Source organism: Galleria mellonella, unplaced genomic scaffold (genome assembly GCF_026898425.1).
Source record: "Galleria mellonella isolate WM207_F2 unplaced genomic scaffold, CSIRO_AGI_GalMel_v1 utg1053, whole genome shotgun sequence".
Taxonomy (NCBI): domain Eukaryota; kingdom Metazoa; phylum Arthropoda; class Insecta; order Lepidoptera; family Pyralidae; genus Galleria; species Galleria mellonella.
In genome coordinates this window covers 985,886-1,006,678 of record NW_026441968.1, presented here as the reverse complement: position 1 = coordinate 1,006,678, position 20,793 = coordinate 985,886, and the positions used below count along the sequence as shown (strand labels likewise).

At 35.0% G+C, this 20,793-nt stretch overlaps 2 protein-coding genes across 4 annotated transcripts in view; both read right to left on the bottom strand.

Annotated features, from left to right (window-relative positions):
• LOC128202604 (serine/threonine-protein kinase PRP4 homolog) overlaps positions 1-10,240 on the bottom strand; it is a 185,642-nt gene extending 175,402 nt beyond the window's left edge. Inside the window, exons 1-12 of one of the 3 annotated variants that reach the window (XR_008253882.1) lie at positions 10,154-10,240; positions 9,551-9,662; positions 8,160-8,269; positions 4,952-5,014; positions 4,103-4,730; positions 3,867-4,007; positions 3,483-3,773; positions 3,177-3,265; positions 2,842-2,985; positions 2,391-2,659; positions 1,883-2,259; positions 1,383-1,692 (exon numbers count right to left, since the gene is read on the bottom strand). Coding sequence is in view for 2 of the 3 variants with exons in the window: in XM_052903487.1 (XP_052759447.1) it covers positions 1,486-1,692; positions 1,883-2,259; positions 2,391-2,659; positions 2,842-2,985; positions 3,177-3,265; positions 3,483-3,773; positions 3,867-4,007; positions 4,103-4,730; positions 4,952-4,962 (2,157 nt within the window). In the remaining variant the exon portion in view is untranslated. Of the gene's footprint in view, positions 1-1,030; positions 1,693-1,882; positions 2,260-2,390; positions 2,660-2,841; positions 2,986-3,176; positions 3,266-3,482; positions 3,774-3,866; positions 4,008-4,102; positions 4,731-4,951; positions 5,015-8,159; positions 8,270-9,550; positions 9,663-10,050 lie in introns of those variants that run through there. The other 2 variants (XM_052903487.1, XM_052903492.1) reach the window with 2 other exon arrangements.
• Positions 10,241-10,677: 437 nt separating this feature from the next.
• LOC128202528 (serine/threonine-protein kinase PRP4 homolog) lies at positions 10,678-19,546 on the bottom strand. Its single transcript, XM_052903229.1, has 10 exons — positions 19,518-19,546; positions 17,827-17,938; positions 16,429-16,538; positions 13,210-13,272; positions 12,361-12,988; positions 12,125-12,265; positions 11,741-12,031; positions 11,435-11,523; positions 11,100-11,243; positions 10,678-10,918 (listed from the first exon to the last, which is right to left on the bottom strand). The coding sequence occupies exons 4-10, from the start codon at positions 13,218-13,220 to the stop codon at positions 10,678-10,680; spliced, it is 1,545 nt and encodes a 514-aa protein (XP_052759189.1). The 5' UTR covers positions 13,221-13,272; positions 16,429-16,538; positions 17,827-17,938; positions 19,518-19,546.
• Positions 19,547-20,793: the final 1,247 nt, after the last annotated feature.

Genomic DNA, 20,793 nt, shown 5'->3' with positions numbered 1-20,793 from the left:
TAAAAATAAAGTTAATTATAGTCATATTTATGTTTAAAATTGAAGATTCTTTTAATAAAAATGCTGTTTTCCAAACTTTGTTTTTGGCGGATGCACTTTGTGCCGTGCCATAAGAAAGGAAAAAAAAAGAAGATATTTACCGATTATAAGTGATTGTTTTTTTAGTTCTATATTGTCAACAAGTAGTTTTCTTTACTTGTGTACAAAGACATTTCTTCTGATGAATTTAATTATAAGCATTTTTGAATAGTTAAAATTATCTACAGGTATTAAATACAAATATAATTCTTTTTTTTTTTATTTAAACTTTTAATTTTGTTTTGAGATTTGTCTCTCAGAAGTTCTGATGAAATCCATCTTCGCTCGGCGCCTTGCTGTTTTCGAGCTGTTCGAGAACCATTTAAAAATAATAGGTACAGTATTAGATAAATTTTTTTAGCCCTTTGGTAGTTATACGCGTCAGATAAATCTAAACTGTAACTAAATAATGTCTGTAAACAGATAATAATTTGAGGGAATTCAATAAGAGCTATAGAAGAGCATTGTACGCGCTCTTCATAATTATATTCCTGAAGATTTACTAAAAATACTACTTAAAATCTTCTTATTTAGTCCCCATTGCTATCAATATACCCTATCTGGCCGACCTCCACGCAGTTCCCCTGGAAACCATCGTGACTTATTATATATCGTTGAATTCGCCACGATGAGCTAGCCAGCTATATATATATATATATATATATATATATATATATATATATATATATATATATATATATATATATATATCTTAGCATTTTTGCTTTTTGCTTTCCTTGACTGTTAATAGAATCTAGCTATTTTTAAGTTAATATGTAATATAAAGAGCCTTTTAAGAGTCAAATACCTTTAATGATTATCCTGAATATACTGAAATAAATGTTTCCAGTGAAAATAGTTTCTTTTTAAAAACCTACCTAAACTAATCTGTATTGGCTCAATTTGTTTGGTGTGAGGTGACTAGGTTTCCGAGTGAATTAAAACAAATGTATATATCTTAATAATTTATTAAGTAATTTAATAACTAAATAACAGGTGTATTGATTTTACACATTTCCAATGTAAAAGTTACTTTTAAACATGAACTTATATCAATGTAATTAAATGAAACAGTCTTTGAAGAATTCTAGACCAGAGCTGTCCAAACTGTGGCCCGCGGACTACATGCGGCCCCCCAATTTTTTCTAGTTACTACCGATATTGATGTTTATATTGACAAAATTGTAAAATTAATGAAAAAGGAATAGGCCCTAGATCCTATCTAGTTTGGACAGCTCTGTTCTAGATTAATACAATATGACAAACGAACCATTTGTTATAAAAACTAGCTAAACTATTACACTATTTATACATGACCAAAAACATCACGATAGTTGAATAAAAAAATACATTGAATGTAACACAGGTTGTCTATGGCACCGCTCTATAGCGGTCGTGGACTACAAACTATATCTTCTCCTGGATGAAGGGATGCGCGAGACAGTGGTCTACGGAGGCGCGCTTGGCAGGGTCGAGCGTCAGCATTCGCTCGAGCAAGTCTCCGAGTTGCGTTATCTTCTTGGCCTCCTGCTGGGGGAGACGATCGTGCGGCGGGGCCAGCTCCGATTGTAAGTGTCTCGTCGCCTTTATATTTGACATCACCACCACTTTCTCCTGCGAAGGGAAAGATAAACGCGGTTATAAAAAATAGTAGACATGAAACCTCACGACATTCCAATTGAATAAACTTATCAAAAGCATTTTTACATAACTGATCTTACTTTATCCTCCCTCACCTATGACTGGTTCACTTTCATCCATCAGAAACCAAATCTATATTATAACAAGTAAATATACTACTTACCCGTTCGGTCACTTTGTCCAGCTCACGATACAAAAAGTTGCAATTTGCATCAAAGTGTTGCCCCTTGAAGTGTCCCCTCTTTATGATTTTATTTGGTATCTTTCCTTTCAGGTCCATGAAACATTTTAGCATCTCATTGTTGGATTTCCCACTGAACATTATTTTGCCGGTGGACAGTTCGTATACAGTGCACGCCGTGGACCACATGTCTATGCCGTGATCGTAGGCGGAGCCGAGGATGATCTCTGGCGCCCGGTAGAATCTCGAGACCAGGTATGGTGTGATTTCGTTTTCCGTTACACACGACGCGGAACCGAAGTCGCATAGTTTTAGCGTTAGCTTACTATCATCAACGAGTATATTGTCCGGTTTGATGTCTGTGAACAAAAAAAATCAATAATTGCATTATAACATAATATAATAAGGGGAAAAGAGCGTTATAAGCGTTATCGGAAATAAATTATAATTTCATCGTTGAAAAGTTAATAATTCAAGTATGATAACTTACCGGCGTGTAAAATGCCAGTTTTCTTCAACAGTTCGAGCGCCGACAACATTTGCATCGTATAACATCTGACCGCCTTGATGTGTATTCCGCTGTTCTTGCCGTACTTCTTCAGCACCTCCCTGAGGTTCATGGACAGAGGCTCCATCACCATGCACAAGTGCTGCTTGTGGAAGAAATGCCGGGACAGGCGCAAACAGTGGAACTTGTCGTGGGGGTCGGCGTCGTTCAAACGCTTCAGAATTTCTATCTCACGGAGGCCGGTTTTGTGCCTGCGGATGGAATGGATCGTTTAATAAGTCGAATTATATACAAGTGGTGGGTGGTGGAAATGAATGTAAACATTAACTATTTCACGATGTCTGAACATGTTAAATATTTAGTCTGTCTGTCTGTCTACCAAATAAAAGTAAAAATTGCGAAACTCTGAAAGTAGTTGAGAAAGTATACTTACATCATGGCATTGTTCCTGATGATCTTGACGGCCACATCGCAGTTGGCGCGTTGGTCCCGCGCCCGCACCACGTTAGAGAACACCCCTTGGCCGGTGTAACCGTACACATTGTACCGCTCGTCCAGACTCTCGCCGATTCGCACCCTGTACATAAAACATAGTATATTAATGCCACACTCTGACTATATATCATGGTTCGTTCTCGGTCCTGTCTCGTTATGTCTAGCTGTTATCAAGGGAATATTCATGTATTTGTTATAATTCATTAAATATATGGCAAATTGTGTGTCAAAAGTTATTTTCTATTGCACTAATAGAACAAAAATCTTACATACCTGTAGTACCCTTCGGCATCATCCCAATTGTCTATCAATGAAGGGTTCTCTAATGCATTGTCACTTCTTGGTTTTCCAGCTGTAGACGTCTGTAATTACAATGAAAGCTTTAATCCAACTTCCTTTCAACTAAAAAAAAAAGGATTTTTTAAATCAGTTTAGAAATGACAGTGACATTCGTTAAAATAAAAAACAAAACAACCGAATCTATCACATCCTTCTTTCTGTGCTCGGTTGTAAAGTGTCTTGTTACTATCAAAAGAGAAAGAGAGATGATCTGGAATTAATATTATAAACAATACTTACATCAACACTGAAGCTGTCCTGATCAGCGAACATGTCCCACGACTTGCTCTTCACTGACTTCTCCAATTTGATGTTAGTTTTGGACTCATTGTCTATATTCCCGGCCAGCCCGCTTACATCGCTCTTGGAGTCTGAATTCGTGGTCTCATCTTGGTCACTTTCTCCTTTTGTTTCACATTTATCCTGTTTAATGTCAGAGTTCATATTGTCCGGCTTTACATCCGGTGAGGTGGAGACTGCCACCTGCTGTTGTTGTTGTTCCAATGGGCCATTGTTGATACCACGGAGCTTCTAAAATAATAGAACAAAGAAATTAATGACTTGTAACATATAATGATAGACTTCAATTTAAACATCTATATCACTTGTATCAACAGTACTTACCTTTATTAGTCGTTCCCTCTCTTCTCTTCTCTTTTCGATAATCTGCTCCTCTATCTCTTCATCATCATCTGTATTTATTACCAAATTTGATTCTTCGTCACTTGAACATGGAACTATTTGTGCCACTTCATTGATTGAATTCTGAAATATAGTATGTATATTTTAGCTTTCACATTTTTACATGTATTGTAAATTTTATTTTAAAAATTTCACTGCTAATTAAAAATCGACCCTACCTGATGTTTGTGGGTTCGCCTGTGGTTTCTATCACGTGAGCGTTCGCGATCACGACGCACTATCGGCGACCGGTCTCGCGTCTGACGTGTTCGAGGCTCCCGTTCTTTCCTCTTCATCTCTATAGATCGCCTCTCCACGTCTCTCTCGCGATTTCGTTCCGTTTCTTTTCTTTCACGGTACTCCCTCTCTTTTTCCATTTCCTTCCTACGCTCTCTATTTATGATTTGTCTTAAATCTTCCCCATATCGTTTACACTTGTATCTATCGCGTTCTGATGATCTGTCTTTAATAGACATGTGTTTATTGCTCCGTCTGTACTCATAATCACGATCTTTTTTCTTCTTATGTGATGGCTGTTCCGTTTCACCATCACTTTTATCAGACTTATAAGCTACTAGACATGCTTCTAATAGTTCTTTCCGCTTCATTAATTCGTCTAATGAATGGTCTTTATCATGAGACTTCTTCGTGTGACTTCTTCTACCATTGCTACTGCTTCTTGACTTATAGTCTTTCTCGTACTCATCGACAGACTCCCGTCTACTTTTCTTGTGCGTCTTTCTTTTCTTCCGGTCTTCATCTTTTAGACTATCATGGTACACGAACCTGTCTGCTTCTAATTTTATTCTGAAACAAATAAAAATAAAGTATTATGCTCGTGTTGTTAGGACTGTTTTGTCCATTCGTTGTTATATATGTCATATTAATGGTTAAAATTGTATGCACAAAGCGAGATCTCTATTAGATCCTGAAAATGTCATTACTTGAAAAAAGTCAACACTAATTATACAGCTTCACTGTTTACATAGTATATTAATATATTGCAATAAAAACTTTTTGATACTTACTCTTTATCCATGTCGGTAGCTCTTATGGATGTTGTAGCTCTATGGATCGATGGAATTTATACACTGCAAAAAAAAAACATTATAATAAATTTATTTGATAACAAGTCGATTAAACTAGCAACATACTGTAATGAGAGTATTACTATTAGTATAACTATCTATCTATTTAAAATAGTATAATCTATCATTAACGCAAAGAAAGGTTTAAAATTAACTACTCGTACCCTAATAATTATATTATTTGACAATGAAAGTAACGAAAATAAACTAATCTGACAGTCTCGATGAACACTGAGCCAAATTGAACCAATACAAGAGGCGCAGCAAAGCACTATTTGCATCGTCATAATTTTAGACCAATGCGTCAACTTTAAAAATCAAGTGAAGTGTCATCTGCGAACAATACTACGCCGCATCTATCCTGCATGTCGCATGGCAAAAGCGAAATCATCAATATAAACTAAAAAATAGGAATGGCCCCAGAATAGACCCTTGAGGTACAACGAATGAAGGACGACTTCGTACAACTGCAACGCAAACGTTGAAATAGAATAGAAAACTTACCGGTTAGCACTCTTCACGAGTCCTGGGACTGTGCCGGGTGTGGGAAGTGGCGTCTTTGGCCAATAACAATTACTTCAGTCAATTGCACGTAAGAGGGTATCACTATTACTATCAGGGTGACGTCACTACACCGTATACCGAAATGCACGTGTGCGCACTGCAAGCCGTACGCTGTAGACTGACTACTGACTGTCCGACCGTGACTACGTGACGTCGTTAGCGGCGCGGGACGCGCGGTCACTAAGATTGCTAGTGTTGCCCTCAACCTCCACTCTTATAATATCATTCATTTTACACTTTTCAGAGACAAATCTTTGTCCTTAACAGCCTGATTTTTTAAATCAAATAAAAAATATATATAAGTGTACCCCTTACTGTGTTTACTAATGGAGACAAATAGTAAAAAAATCAAAACGATATTTTTATATATTTATTTTGAAAAAACATTTGGTAACATGTAAACAGTCAAATATTAAAATAAAATCGATTGTATACGCCCAATGCGATTTATAACCTCGGTATCAAATTTGCAACTTCAGGTATTTAAGGGTTAAGAAGACAAATTTAGAAAAGAGTAGTAAAAACTATAACATTCGTTCATTTTTGGCGAACAGTAATCCAGAACAGTATCCTTTTCTCGCTTTCCAAGTACTATGGTCAGAATAGGCTTGTTTCCACTAAGAATAAATCGACTGGCATAGGGTTTCTTATGATTAATCATGTTATATAGTAACCAAATAAAAACACTTTTTTCATTAAAATAATTAAGGATTACCAATATTTACGGAAAAATAAAATGCACAAAATCACGTGACATTGAACACCAATCAGAGAAGCGTGACGTCACGCCTCATGTTACTGGCATTTTCGTATACAGTGAATAGATTATTTGATAAATTTTTCGTTTTCAGCAATAATTGTTAGATCGATACAGTGTATTTTAAATTTAATCTCGAAAGACAAGTATAGTTCGCCATGGAATCAGGTTTCACCAATGCAAATAGCAGTAGTCCTATCATTTTATAACTTATGGTTACCTAACCTATAAGGGTATGCTTTTATATGTTAGATTTTGCTAAATTCATTACTTTTACTTTATATTTACCTTTATTTAATAGATACATTAAATTGGCTTAATACTTACATCAAAATGATCTTTACAGAAATAAAGTGTTGAGTCACTTGATATATTAGAAGCATCTTGCCTCCTTGCTATTTCTAACCACTTTTTACGTATTTGCTTATTGTTAGGAACGTATATGAATAATTTATTCGGTGGTTTTATCGTTGTACTTTTACATTGGGGCATTGCAGAGTATTTATAATATTAGGGATTCATTATTTCCTAATAAAAATAATTGAGGTTATAAACAAACACGAATGTTTTGCGAGGCGTGACGTCATTTAAGACGCCATGACAGTTTTGGCCTTTTACGATGTCAATTTAGAATTCATTTTTAAAAACGCTAAATTTCTAAGTAAAATGGCTTATTTTTCTTAAAATAATATATTTTTGGGGTAAAATAGATACCAAGCTATATTTTTAAACTAATTTCTAAATTTTGGCAACTAGCGTATGCTAATATGATTTCAGTGATTTTTACCAATTATGACAATATCATCAAAATATACTGCGACATTTGGAATACCTTCGAGCGGTTTATCTAGATAATGTTGAAAGGTAGATGGGGGGCGGTGAAAATAACCTTCTCGTGTAGTAATTGTATAGTATTTATATACCTTATTATGGTATGCAGGTTGTAGTGGATGTAAAGTCCAAAGGTACTTAGTAATATTGAATACTTATTATTTTACATACATATCTGTCACGCCTGTCTCCCATTAGGGTAGGCAGAAACAATGGAACGCCAAATGCTATTTATTATTTTAAACTATATATAAAGTGACGACGTGTTATACGTGCTGAGTGGCTGGAGCGAGAGAGCTCGAACGAACGAGTCAGAATGAATGATTACTGAACAGTTATAATGATAATGAAATAGTAAAAATATTTTTGTAAATTTCTCCCTCTGCCATCAATTTTCGTCGTGATTGATCGAACAATGAAACTGTCATAGTTCATTATTATCGTCGGGCTACCCGTCTACCGCACCGCAGCGATCCTCGCCCGATTCCGAATTATTGTTATTGATAAATTTGTCAGGATGGGCCCACTGACCTATTTCCATTCCTACCTATCGTTCGTCTTACATATCATCAGTTCATACCAGTATACTGATAGTATACTATACTTTTTTTTTATACAACCTAGAATGGCAAACAAGCTGACGGCCCATCTGATGGAAAATGGTAATCGTCGCCTATAGACATAACAGAGTATACTGTTTCGCCCATGATACCCCCATGCGTTGCCATTCCTGAGGACTCAGGTGTTATTCCTCTGTATCCAGTAAATTCACGTCATATCCCACCTTTCAAACCGAAACTCAGCCATGCAAACACGACTACTTCACGGTAGAAACACGAATGGGACAAAGGTAACCAAACAAACGACTTTTGTACAAAGTCTCCCTCTGGTAGATTGATTTGCAGATTGGGTTACCATTACATTGTGATCCAATAAAAAAAGCACAACTAGCTCCAACTCATATGGAGAACCGTGGTAACAATTTCTATTACTCACCATCCATTCACTTAGGAATATTGGAGCCTCCTCCGGGTCGCCTAAGATTCATAGTTCGGGAGGCAGTGTACAACTGTGGCACTCGGAACAAGTGTTCTGATGATGACATTCTGCAAGGTTTTATATATTATTTACTATATTATGTTGACCTTCATGGTGCAACTATAAGAATAATATTATATAAAATTGAAATTATGTATGCATAATCAAATATATATGTTATTGTAATTAGTTAATGTATATTTATATTTAGAAGAAGAAATGTCAAATCTATTGTAGTAGAACATATGGCTATTTTATTTGTCAGGGTCCAACAGTGGACACATTGCATAATAATCTTCAGAGATTAATTCTTAGTCGAGCGAAATTGAGGAAACAAAGTTTCTGAATCAACTCAATTCTAGACGTTTTATATCATTTGTCACATGATATATACAACGATCTGAGGGTCTATCATGAAATGTTTTCCGATATTTCGGAGCCAAACGAAACACAAATTTGATGTTAAAATTTCATAATACATGCCATTTGGAAATATTAAAAATGTTAAAATATTGTTCCTTTGGACTTTTATGATAGGATGTATGACGAACAAAATGTTAAACTCCATTTATTGATCCCATTTTGGTATGGACAAAAACACGAAGTTGAGTCCGAAATTTCGGAATTTCATTTCATAGTATTTATTTATTTATTTACAAGAAACATGACATATAGTAGACCCGCTGTATTCATGAATATATTCAATTCTATTGTCACCATCATCTCAGCCATTATCTGTCCATTGCTGAACATAGGTCTCCCTCCTTTTTGCCTTCGTACCCTGGAATTTCACTGTCATGTTGACATCCTTCACACCAAAACAAGATCATGTGCAAACACATAGATATTTGACGGTAAAAATAAAAGTGGGACAGACATACCCACCTTTACCGTATTGTAGTCAATATTTGGTAGTTCACTTGTACAATGTCTCATTAAATAATATATATATATATATATATATATATATCCGCTTTCTTCTTCTTCACACATTTATTTTTTTAAAATAAGACAATCCAAGTTACTCATCGACAGTGTGACTTTCTACAGGTGAAAGAATTTTTTAGATCAGTTACATATTTTTTGAGTTTATCCATTACAAACGAAATAATGCGAATGTTTATAATGGGGTCTAAATGCCACTGTCCTAGAAATATATCCTTTTATATCAATATCAACGTGGTTCCCCCTAGAAACGATCCTAGTTAATCCTTGTAGAATTCATCACGCTGGGCCATCTGACCTGTCATTACAACCTCGTCTATCATCACTCTCTGGTGTCACACCAGCATATACCGGTAGCGCAGTCGGAGATACAATTGTATTTCTACCTATTAAAAATGACCCACCTGAATATCCTAGCATAGTCAATATCCAACTGTTGATCTACAGGCACCACTTTGTGGAAGAGTCCCTTCGCCAGGTACAGCATACTGAGACACAACACCAGCCACTTGTCTCCTGGAATCCAGGTTTAGAATAAATGAGATAGACATCATTGAATTGTTTTTACAAGATCGTTCCTTAAGACCATTGGGGGAATTTAGCCAGCAGTAGTAATTGCCACGCTTGGCAGGGCATTTGCCAACCACAGTTCCCTTCGTCGCCTAATTACGACACCGACTATTATATAAATTCAGACGAAATTAAAATAAAGTGAGTAAAAAACAACATTGTAAGTATAGCTTATTACAAAGACGTCGAGCTCGCAAGTACTAAGGAATGATATAGTAATCAGACAATCAAAATTACCTATTTAATGTTTTATGTAATTTCTGTAAATTTTACATTCTAGACAAGGAAATTTAACTACTATCCATGTCTTAAATCAAAATAAATAATATTTTACCTGCTAACAAAAGTGCCTTGCAAGTTTACTTAATATAAAAATAAATAGCGACACAATTTCAAAATGTGTCTCGATTGATAATAATCAAAACAAAAACAATTACCTCAATGAAATATTTTAATATAATTTTTAATTTAGACAATAATATTTATAATGATTGTAGTGACACTTGAAATACCGAAATACTGACACTCGACAAACCTACACGCCGACCACAGACCACAAAACCAATACATTATTAAATAATCACTACCTTATAAGAGATGGCAGTGGCCTCGTATTCACGTAACCTGAAAATTATATGAGTTACCTTTTTGAAGCAACTACATATTATAATAAATTTTGTTAACCCCTTATTCATATAAACCTCAAACAGCTTATAAACCTATTTTGACTATCGAACTGTTCTCTTGTAACTTCCTTGTTTTAGATCAAAGTAAGTTTAATAGTTAGAATATACTTGCATATTTCAGTTTTTACGAACAAGAGAGTTGTACTATTATTATACTACTATATACCTGTATACAAAAAATTTGACATCGATTGTTGTCTATTTATATTTAGTTACTTTATTCAACTCTAATTCAATGATTCATTGATTCTGTGTGATTTACAGTTTTTATTTTATCATTCTTTCTGGGCAATTTCTTGTTCTTTTATACATCTGACCGCCTTGATGTGTATTCCGCTGTTCTTGCCGTACTTCTTCAGCACCTCCCTGAGGTTCATGGACAGAGGCTCCATCACCATGCACAAGTGCTGCTTGTGGAAGAAATGCCGGGACAGGCGCAAACAGTGGAACTTGTCGTGGGGGTCGGCGTCGTTCAAACGCTTCAGAATTTCTATCTCACGGAGGCCGGTTTTGTGCCTGCGGATGGAATGGATCGTTTAATAAGTCGAATTATATACAAGTGGTGGGTGGTGGAAATGAATGTAAACATTAACTATTTCACGATGTCTGAACATGTTAAATATTTAGTCTGTCTGTCTGTCTACCAAATAAAAGTAAAAATGCGAAACTCTGAAAGTAGTTGAGAAAGTATACTTACATCATGGCATTGTTCCTGATGATCTTGACGGCCACATCGCAGTTGGCGCGTTGGTCCCGCGCCCGCACCACGTTAGAGAACACCCCTTGGCCGGTGTAACCGTACACATTGTACCGCTCGTCCAGACTCTCGCCGATTCGCACCCTGTACATAAAACATAGTATATTAATGCCACACTCTGACTATATATCATGGTTCGTTCTCGGTCCTGTCTCGTTATGTCTAGCTGTTATCAAGGGAATATTCATGTATTTGTTATAATTCATTAAATATATGGCAAATTGTGTGTCAAAAGTTATTTTCTATTGCACTAATAGAACAAAAATCTTACATACCTGTAGTACCCTTCGGCATCATCCCAATTGTCTATCAATGAAGGGTTCTCTAATGCATTGTCACTTCTTGGTTTTCCAGCTGTAGACGTCTGTAATTACAATGAAAGCTTTAATCCAACTTCCTTTCAACTAAAAAAAAAAGGATTTTTTAAATCAGTTTAGAAATGACAGTGACATTCGTTAAAATAAAAAACAAAACAACCGAATCTATCACATCCTTCTTTCTGTGCTCGGTTGTAAAGTGTCTTGTTACTATCAAAAGAGAAAGAGAGATGATCTGGAATTAATATTATAAACAATACTTACATCAACACTGAAGCTGTCCTGATCAGCGAACATGTCCCACGACTTGCTCTTCACTGACTTCTCCAATTTGATGTTAGTTTTGGACTCATTGTCTATATTCCCGGCCAGCCCGCTTACATCGCTCTTGGAGTCTGAATTCGTGGTCTCATCTTGGTCACTTTCTCCTTTTGTTTCACATTTATCCTGTTTAATGTCAGAGTTCATATTGTCCGGCTTTACATCCGGTGAGGTGGAGACTGCCACCTGCTGTTGTTGTTGTTCCAATGGGCCATTGTTGATACCACGGAGCTTCTAAAATAATAGAACAAAGAAATTAATGACTTGTAACATATAATGATAGACTTCAATTTAAACATCTATATCACTTGTATCAACAGTACTTACCTTTATTAGTCGTTCCCTCTCTTCTCTTCTCTTTTCGATAATCTGCTCCTCTATCTCTTCATCATCATCTGTATTTATTACCAAATTTGATTCTTCGTCACTTGAACATGGAACTATTTGTGCCACTTCATTGATTGAATTCTGAAATATAGTATGTATATTTTAGCTTTCACATTTTTACATGTATTGTAAATTTTATTTTAAAAATTTCACTGCTAATTAAAAATCGACCCTACCTGATGTTTGTGGGTTCGCCTGTGGTTTCTATCACGTGAGCGTTCGCGATCACGACGCACTATCGGCGACCGGTCTCGCGTCTGACGTGTTCGAGGCTCCCGTTCTTTCCTCTTCATCTCTATAGATCGCCTCTCCACGTCTCTCTCGCGATTTCGTTCCGTTTCTTTTCTTTCACGGTACTCCCTCTCTTTTTCCATTTCCTTCCTACGCTCTCTATTTATGATTTGTCTTAAATCTTCCCCATATCGTTTACACTTGTATCTATCGCGTTCTGATGATCTGTCTTTAATAGACATGTGTTTATTGCTCCGTCTGTACTCATAATCACGATCTTTTTTCTTCTTATGTGATGGCTGTTCCGTTTCACCATCACTTTTATCAGACTTATAAGCTACTAGACATGCTTCTAATAGTTCTTTCCGCTTCATTAATTCGTCTAATGAATGGTCTTTATCATGAGACTTCTTCGTGTGACTTCTTCTACCATTGCTACTGCTTCTTGACTTATAGTCTTTCTCGTACTCATCGACAGACTCCCGTCTACTTTTCTTGTGCGTCTTTCTTTTCTTCCGGTCTTCATCTTTTAGACTATCATGGTACACGAACCTGTCTGCTTCTAATTTTATTCTGAAACAAATAAAAATAAAGTATTATGCTCGTGTTGTTAGGACTGTTTTGTCCATTCGTTGTTATATATGTCATATTAATGGTTAAAATTGTATGCACAAAGCGAGATCTCTATTAGATCCTGAAAATGTCATTACTTGAAAAAAGTCAACACTAATTATACAGCTTCACTGTTTACATAGTATATTAATATATTGCAATAAAAACTTTTTGATACTTACTCTTTATCCATGTCGGTAGCTCTTATGGATGTTGTAGCTCTATGGATCGATGGAATTTATACACTGCAAAAAAAAAAAGAACATTATAATAAATTTATTTGATAACAAGTCGATTAAACTAGCAACATACTGTAATGAGAGTATTACTATTAGTATAACTATCTATCTATTTAAAATAGTATAATCTATCATTAACGCAAAGAAAGGTTTAAAATTAACTACTCGTACCCTAATAATTATATTATTTGACAATGAAAGTAACGAAAATAAACTAATCTGACAGTCTCGATGAACACTGAGCCAAATTGAACCAATACAAGAGGCGCAGCAAAGCACTATTTGCATCGTCATAATTTTAGACCAATGCGTCAACTTTAAAAATCAAGTGAAGTGTCATCTGCGAACAATACTACGCCGCATCTATCCTGCATGTCGCATGGCAAAAGCGAAATCATCAATATAAACTAAAAAATAGGAATGGCCCCAGAATAGACCCTTGAGGTACAACGAATGAAGGACGACTTCGTACAACTGCAACGCAAACGTTGAAATAGAATAGAAAACTTACCGGTTAGCACTCTTCACGAGTCCTGGGACTGTGCCGGGTGTGGGAAGTGGCGTCTTTGGCCAATAACAATTACTTCAGTCAATTGCACGTAAGAGGGTATCACTATTACTATCAGGGTGACGTCACTACACCGTATACCGAAATGCACGTGTGCGCACTGCAAGCCGTACGCTGTAGACTGACTACTGACTGTCCGACCGTGACTACGTGACGTCGTTAGCGGCGCGGGACGCGCGGTCACTAAGATTGCTAGTGTTGCCCTCAACCTCCACTCTTATAATATCATTCATTTTACACTTTTCAGAGACAAATCTTTGTCCTTAACCCTTAATAGCCTGATTTTTTAAATCAAATAAAAAATATATATAAGTGTACCCCTTACTGTGTTTACTAATGGAGACAAATAGTAAAAAAATCAAAACGATATTTTTATATATTTATTTTGAAAAAACATTTGGTAACATGTAAACAGTCAAATATTAAAATAAAATCGATTGTATACGCCCAATGCGATTTATAACCTCGGTATCAAATTTGCAACTTCAGGTATTTAAGGGTTAAGAAGACAAATTTAGAAAAGAGTAGTAAAAACTATAACATTCGTTCATTTTTGGCGAACAGTAATCCAGAACAGTATCCTTTTCTCGCTTTCCAAGTACTATGGTCAGAATAGGCTTGTTTCCACTAAGAATAAATCGACTGGCATAGGGTTTCTTATGATTAATCATGTTATATAGTAACCAAATAAAAACACTTTTTTCATTAAAATAATTAAGGATTACCAATATTTACGGAAAAATAAAATGCACAAAATCACGTGACATTGAACACCAATCAGAGAAGCGTGACGTCACGCCTCATGTTACTGGCATTTTCGTATACAGTGAATAGATTATTTGATAAATTTTTCGTTTTCAGCAATAATTGTTAGATCGATACAGTGTATTTTAAATTTAATCTCGAAAGACAAGTATAGTTCGCCATGGAATCAGGTTTCACCAATGCAAATAGCAGTAGTCCTATCATTTTATAACTTATGGTTACCTAACCTATAAGGGTATGCTTTTATATGTTAGATTTTGCTAAATTCATTACTTTTACTTTATATTTACCTTTATTTAATAGATACATTAAATTGGCTTAATACTTACATCAAAATGATCTTTACAGAAATAAAGTGTTGAGTCACTTGATATATTAGAAGCATCTTGCCTCCTTGCTATTTCTAACCACTTTTTACGTATTTGCTTATTGTTAGGAACGTATATGAATAATTTATTCGGTGGTTTTATCGTTGTACTTTTACATTGGGGCATTGCAGAGTATTTATAATATTAGGGATTCATTATTTCCTAATAAAAATAATTGAGGTTATAAACAAACACGAATGTTTTGCGAGGCGTGACGTCATTTAAGACGCCATGACAGTTTTGGCCTTTTACGATGTCAATTTAGAATTCATTTTTAAAAACGCTAAATTTCTAAGTAAAATGGCTTATTTTTCTTAAAATAATATATTTTTGGGGTAAAATAGATACCAAGCTATATTTTTAAACTAATTTCTAAATTTTGGCAACTAGCGTATGCTAATATGATTTCAGTGATTTTTACCAATTATGACAATATCATCAAAATATACTGCGACATTTGGAATACCTTCGAGCGGTTTATCTAGATAATGTTGAAAGGTAGATGGGGGGCGGTGAAAATAACCTTCTCGTGTAGTAATTGTATAGTATTTATATACCTTATTATGGTATGCAGGTTGTAGTGGATGTAAAGTCCAAAGGTACTTAGTAATATTGAATACTTATTATTTTACATACATATCTGTCACGCCTGTCTCCCATTAGGGTAGGCAGAAACAATGGAACGCCAAATGCTATTTATTATTTTAAACTATATATAAAGTGACGACGTGTTATACGTGCTGAGTGGCTGGAGCGAGAGAGCTCGAACGAACGAGTCAGAATGAATGATTACTGAACAGTTATAATGATAATGAAATAGTAAAAATATTTTTGTAAATTTCTCCCTCTGCCATCAATTTTCGTCGTGATTGATCGAACAATGAAACTGTCATAGTTCATTATTATCGTCGGGCTACCCGTCTACCGCACCGCAGCGATCCTCGCCCGATTCCGAATTATTGTTATTGATAAATTTGTCAGGATGGGCCCACTGACCTATTTCCATTCCTACCTATCGTTCGTCTTACATATCATCAGTTCATACCAGTATACTGATAGTATACTATACTTTTTTTTTATACAACCTAGAATGGCAAACAAGCTGACGGCCCATCTGATGGAAAATGGTAATCGTCGCCTATAGACATAACAGAGTATACTGTTTCGCCCATGATACCCCCATGCGTTGCCATTCCTGAGGACTCAGGTGTTATTCCTCTGTATCCAGTAAATTCACGTCATATCCCACCTTTCAAACCGAAACTCAGCCATGCAAACACGACTACTTCACGGTAGAAACACGAATGGGACAAAGGTAACCAAACAAACGACTTTTGTACAAAGTCTCCCTCTGGTAGATTGATTTGCAGATTGGGTTACCATTACATTGTGATCCAATAAAAAAAGCACAACTAGCTCCAACTCATATGGAGAACCGTGGTAACAATTTCTATTACTCACCATCCATTCACTTAGGAATATTGGAGCCTCCTCCGGGTCGCCTAAGATTCATAGTTCGGGAGGCAGTGTACAACTGTGGCACTCGGAACAAGTGTTCTGATGATGACATTCTGCAAGGTTTTATATATTATTTACTATATTATGTTGACCTTCATGGTGCAACTATAAGAATAATATTATATAAAATTGAAATTATGTATGCATAATCAAATATATATGTTATTGTAATTAGTTAATGTATATTTATATTTAGAAGAAGAAATGTCAAATCTATTGTAGTAGAACATATGGCTATTTTATTTGTCAGGGTCCAACAGTGGACACATTGCATAATAATCTTCAGAGATTAATTCTTAGTCGAGCGAAATTGAGGAAACAAAGTTTCTGAATCAACTCAATTCTAGACGTTTTATATCATTTGTCACATGATATATACAACGATCTGAGGGTCTATCATGAAATGTTTTCCGATATTTCGGAGCCAAACGAAACACAAATTTGATGTTAAAATTTCATAATACATGCCATTTGGAAATATTAAAAATGTTAAAATATTGTTCCTTTGGACTTTTATGATAGGATGTATGACGAACAAAATGTTAAACTCCATTTATTGATCCCATTTTGGTATGGACAAAAACACGAAGTTGAGTCCGAAATTTCGGAATTTCATTTCATAGTATTTATTTATTTATTTACAAGAAACATGACATATAGTAGACCCGCTGTATTCATGAATATATTCAATTCTATTGTCACCATCATCTCAGCCATTATCTGTCCATTGCTGAACATAGGTCTCCCTCCTTTTTTGCCTTCGTACCCTGGAATTTCACTGTCATGTTGACATCCTTCACACCAAAACAAGATCATGTGCAAACACATAGATATTTGACGGTAAAAATAAAAGTGGGACAGACATACCCACCTTTACCGTATTGTAGTCAATATTTGGTAGTTCACTTGTACAATGTCTCATTAAATAATATATATATATATATATATATATATATACATATCCGCTTTCTTCTTCTTCACACATTTATTTTTTTAAAATAAGACAATCCAAGTTACTCATCGACAGTGTGACTTTCTACAGGTGAAAGAATTTTTTAGATCAGTTACATATTTTTTGAGTTTATCCATTACAAACGAAATAATGCGAATGTTTATAATGGGGTCTAAATGCCACTGTCCTAGAAATATATCCTTTTATATCAATATCAACGTGGTTCCCCCTAGAAACGATCCTAGTTAATCCTTGTAGAATTCATCACGCTGGGCCATCTGACCTGTCATTACAACCTCGTCTATCATCACTCTCTGGTGTCACACCAGCATATACCGGTAGCGCAGTCGGAGATACAATTGTATTTCTACCTATTAAAAATGACCCACCTGAATATCCTAGCATAGTCAATATCCAACTGTTGATCTACAGGCACCACTTTGTGGAAGAGTCCCTTCGCCAGGTACAGCATACTGAGACACAACACCAGCCACTTGTCTCCTGGAATCCAGGTTTAGAATAAATGAGATAGACATCATTGAATTGTTTTTACAAGATCGTTCCTTAAGACCATTGGGGGAATTTAGCCAGCAGTAGTAATTGCCACGCTTGGCAGGGCATTTGCCAACCACAGTTCCCTTCGTCGCCTAATTACGACACCGACTATTATATAAATTCAGACGAAATTAACCCATTAGAAGTCACTGTACTCGATTGAGTACAGGCATATATTTAAGTGCCAGTTACAGATCGCGTAGATTATATATATCAATCAACTGTTCAAGTGTATTGACGAATACAGTGTGATTTTTTATGATAAAAAGTGTAAGTTGAAGTTGTATCACACTGTGGAGGTAAGTTCATTATTTTAATTATTTTCTTAATGTTTATAAGGAATTTCATTAGATAAAAATACGTCCCAATCATTACTTGTAACTAAAATAAAACAAGAGCCATTCGCCATCATCCCACCTGATGTACAGATGAGGATATGGCATGTCCCACGTGAGACACAGCTCGTACGACAATAGTGATGAAAAACCGCTGGTGTCAAAAAGAATCACCAGATTCACTACGGGCTCGAATTTGAAGTGGATTGGCACTGAATTCGAACCCGATCTAGCGAAAGTGTTCCCCTACATACTCTTTGCCGTTTATATTATTATTGAAGTCCATGACAGGAAGAGTACTATTTATGAATAATTGGATGATATAATTGATATATAGAATTTCAGACATAATATTTAGAAAAATTCTTAGGCTTAGAATTGTTATTTTTGACAAAACAGGTGAACTCATTATCATAGTAACCTTAAACCATTGGGTGTCGAATTTAGAACAAAAATATGGGAGGTGTGGATGAGCACCAGTCTGTTTTATTATATAGAATAAAAAAGTGGTGGTGGGTGTTGTTCACTTACATGTTAGACTTAATGCTAATGCCTGGCGATTACATGTGATGAGTAACGATTCAACTCATGTTTCGTCGTCACATCACGATATTATTTACGCCAAGGTGATCAAAGAGATCGCGTCAGGCTGCATCAATAGTCTGTGGTCTTTCCTAAGATGAAGTTGGACACTATCCTACTAAAATTAAAAACAGCTGCGGTGCGTCGAAAAAGCGTGTTTGGAAATATTTCATACATAGAGGTGGTCAGTGTAATCAATTGATTACACCCCCATAATTTCGCGAAAATTACTATATTTGAATTTTTTTTTCGTAATTTTAGTATGAAAATAAAGACCGACTTTTATATAAATTCAGACGAAATTAAAATAAAGTGAGTAAAAAACAACATTGTAAGTATAGCTTATTACAAAGACGTCGAGCTCGCAAGTACTAAGGAATGATATAGTAATCAGACAATCAAAATTACCTATTTAATGTTTTATGTAATTTCTGTAAATTTTACATTCTAGACAAGGAAATTTAACTACTATCCATGTCTTAAATCAAAATAAATAATATTTTACCTGCTAACAAAAGTGCCTTGCAAGTTTACTTAATATAAAAATAAATAGCGACACAATTTCAAAATGTGTCTCGATTGATAATAATCAAAACAAAAACAATTACCTCAATGAAATATTTTAATATAATTTTTAATTTAGACAATAATATTTATAATGATTGTAGTGACACTTGAAATACCGAAATACTGACACTCGACAAACCTACACGCCGACCACAGACCACAAAACCAATACATTATTAAATAATCACTACCTTATAAGAGATGGCAGTGGCCTCGTATTCACGTAACCTGAAAATTATATGAGTTACCTTTTTGAAGCAACTACATATTATAATAAATTTTGTTAACCCCTTATTCATATAAACCTCAAACAGCTTATAAACCTATTTTGACTATCGAACTGTTCTCTTGTAACTTCCTTGTTTTAGATCAAAGTAAGTTTAATAGTTAGAATATACTTGCATATTTCAGTTTTTACGAACAAGAGAGTTGTACTATTATTATACTACTATATACCTGTATACAAAAAATTTGACATCGATTGTTGTCTATTTATATTTAGTTACTTTATTCAACTCTAATTCAATGATTCATTGATTCTGTGTGATTTACAGTTTTTATTTTATCATTCTTTCTGGGCAATTTCTTGTTCTTTTATACAATTTGTTATTTAGACAATTTCTTATTATATAATCATACAACCCAAACTTACTTGGATAGTTTCTAAAAGCTTGAATATTATGTATACATAAACCTTAGATGGTTTGGCCATTTGGAGAGGTCGGATGAAAGAAGAATTACGACAGAAATTTATCAAGCAAGAATGAATGGAGATGTCGATACGAGCCGCCCTAGACGGATGTACGTCGACCTAATAGGCGACGTGCTGAAGAAGGAACAAATTAAAAGTACTCGTAAACGGCGAGCGTGTATGAAAAGATTGATGAATGTGGAAAAAGCTAAAGAGGTTTGTTAGGATCGAAGCATTTGACGTTCCATTGTTTCTGCTTACCCTAATGGGAGACAGGCATGGCGTGACAGATATGTATGTATGTATAAACCTTAGATTGTATAGATTACTTTAGATTAAGGTAAATAGGTGACGGTTGTAACATAAAATATTATTAGGATTATATAATCCCTTATAATATTTAACTTTATTTATATATTTAATTATGTTCACTTTAGATAGATTTCTATTAAATACTTTTAAAACAATTTGTCGGTTTTCGCATTCTCAGATCTTTTAAAAAACTTATCGTACATACAGTCCACTTATATTCTCGCACAAATTATATTATTTATTTATTTATTAAGAATAATGCGTAGGCAAAGAATAAGAATGCGGTAGATGGACGTTCATTATTTTTCCATATT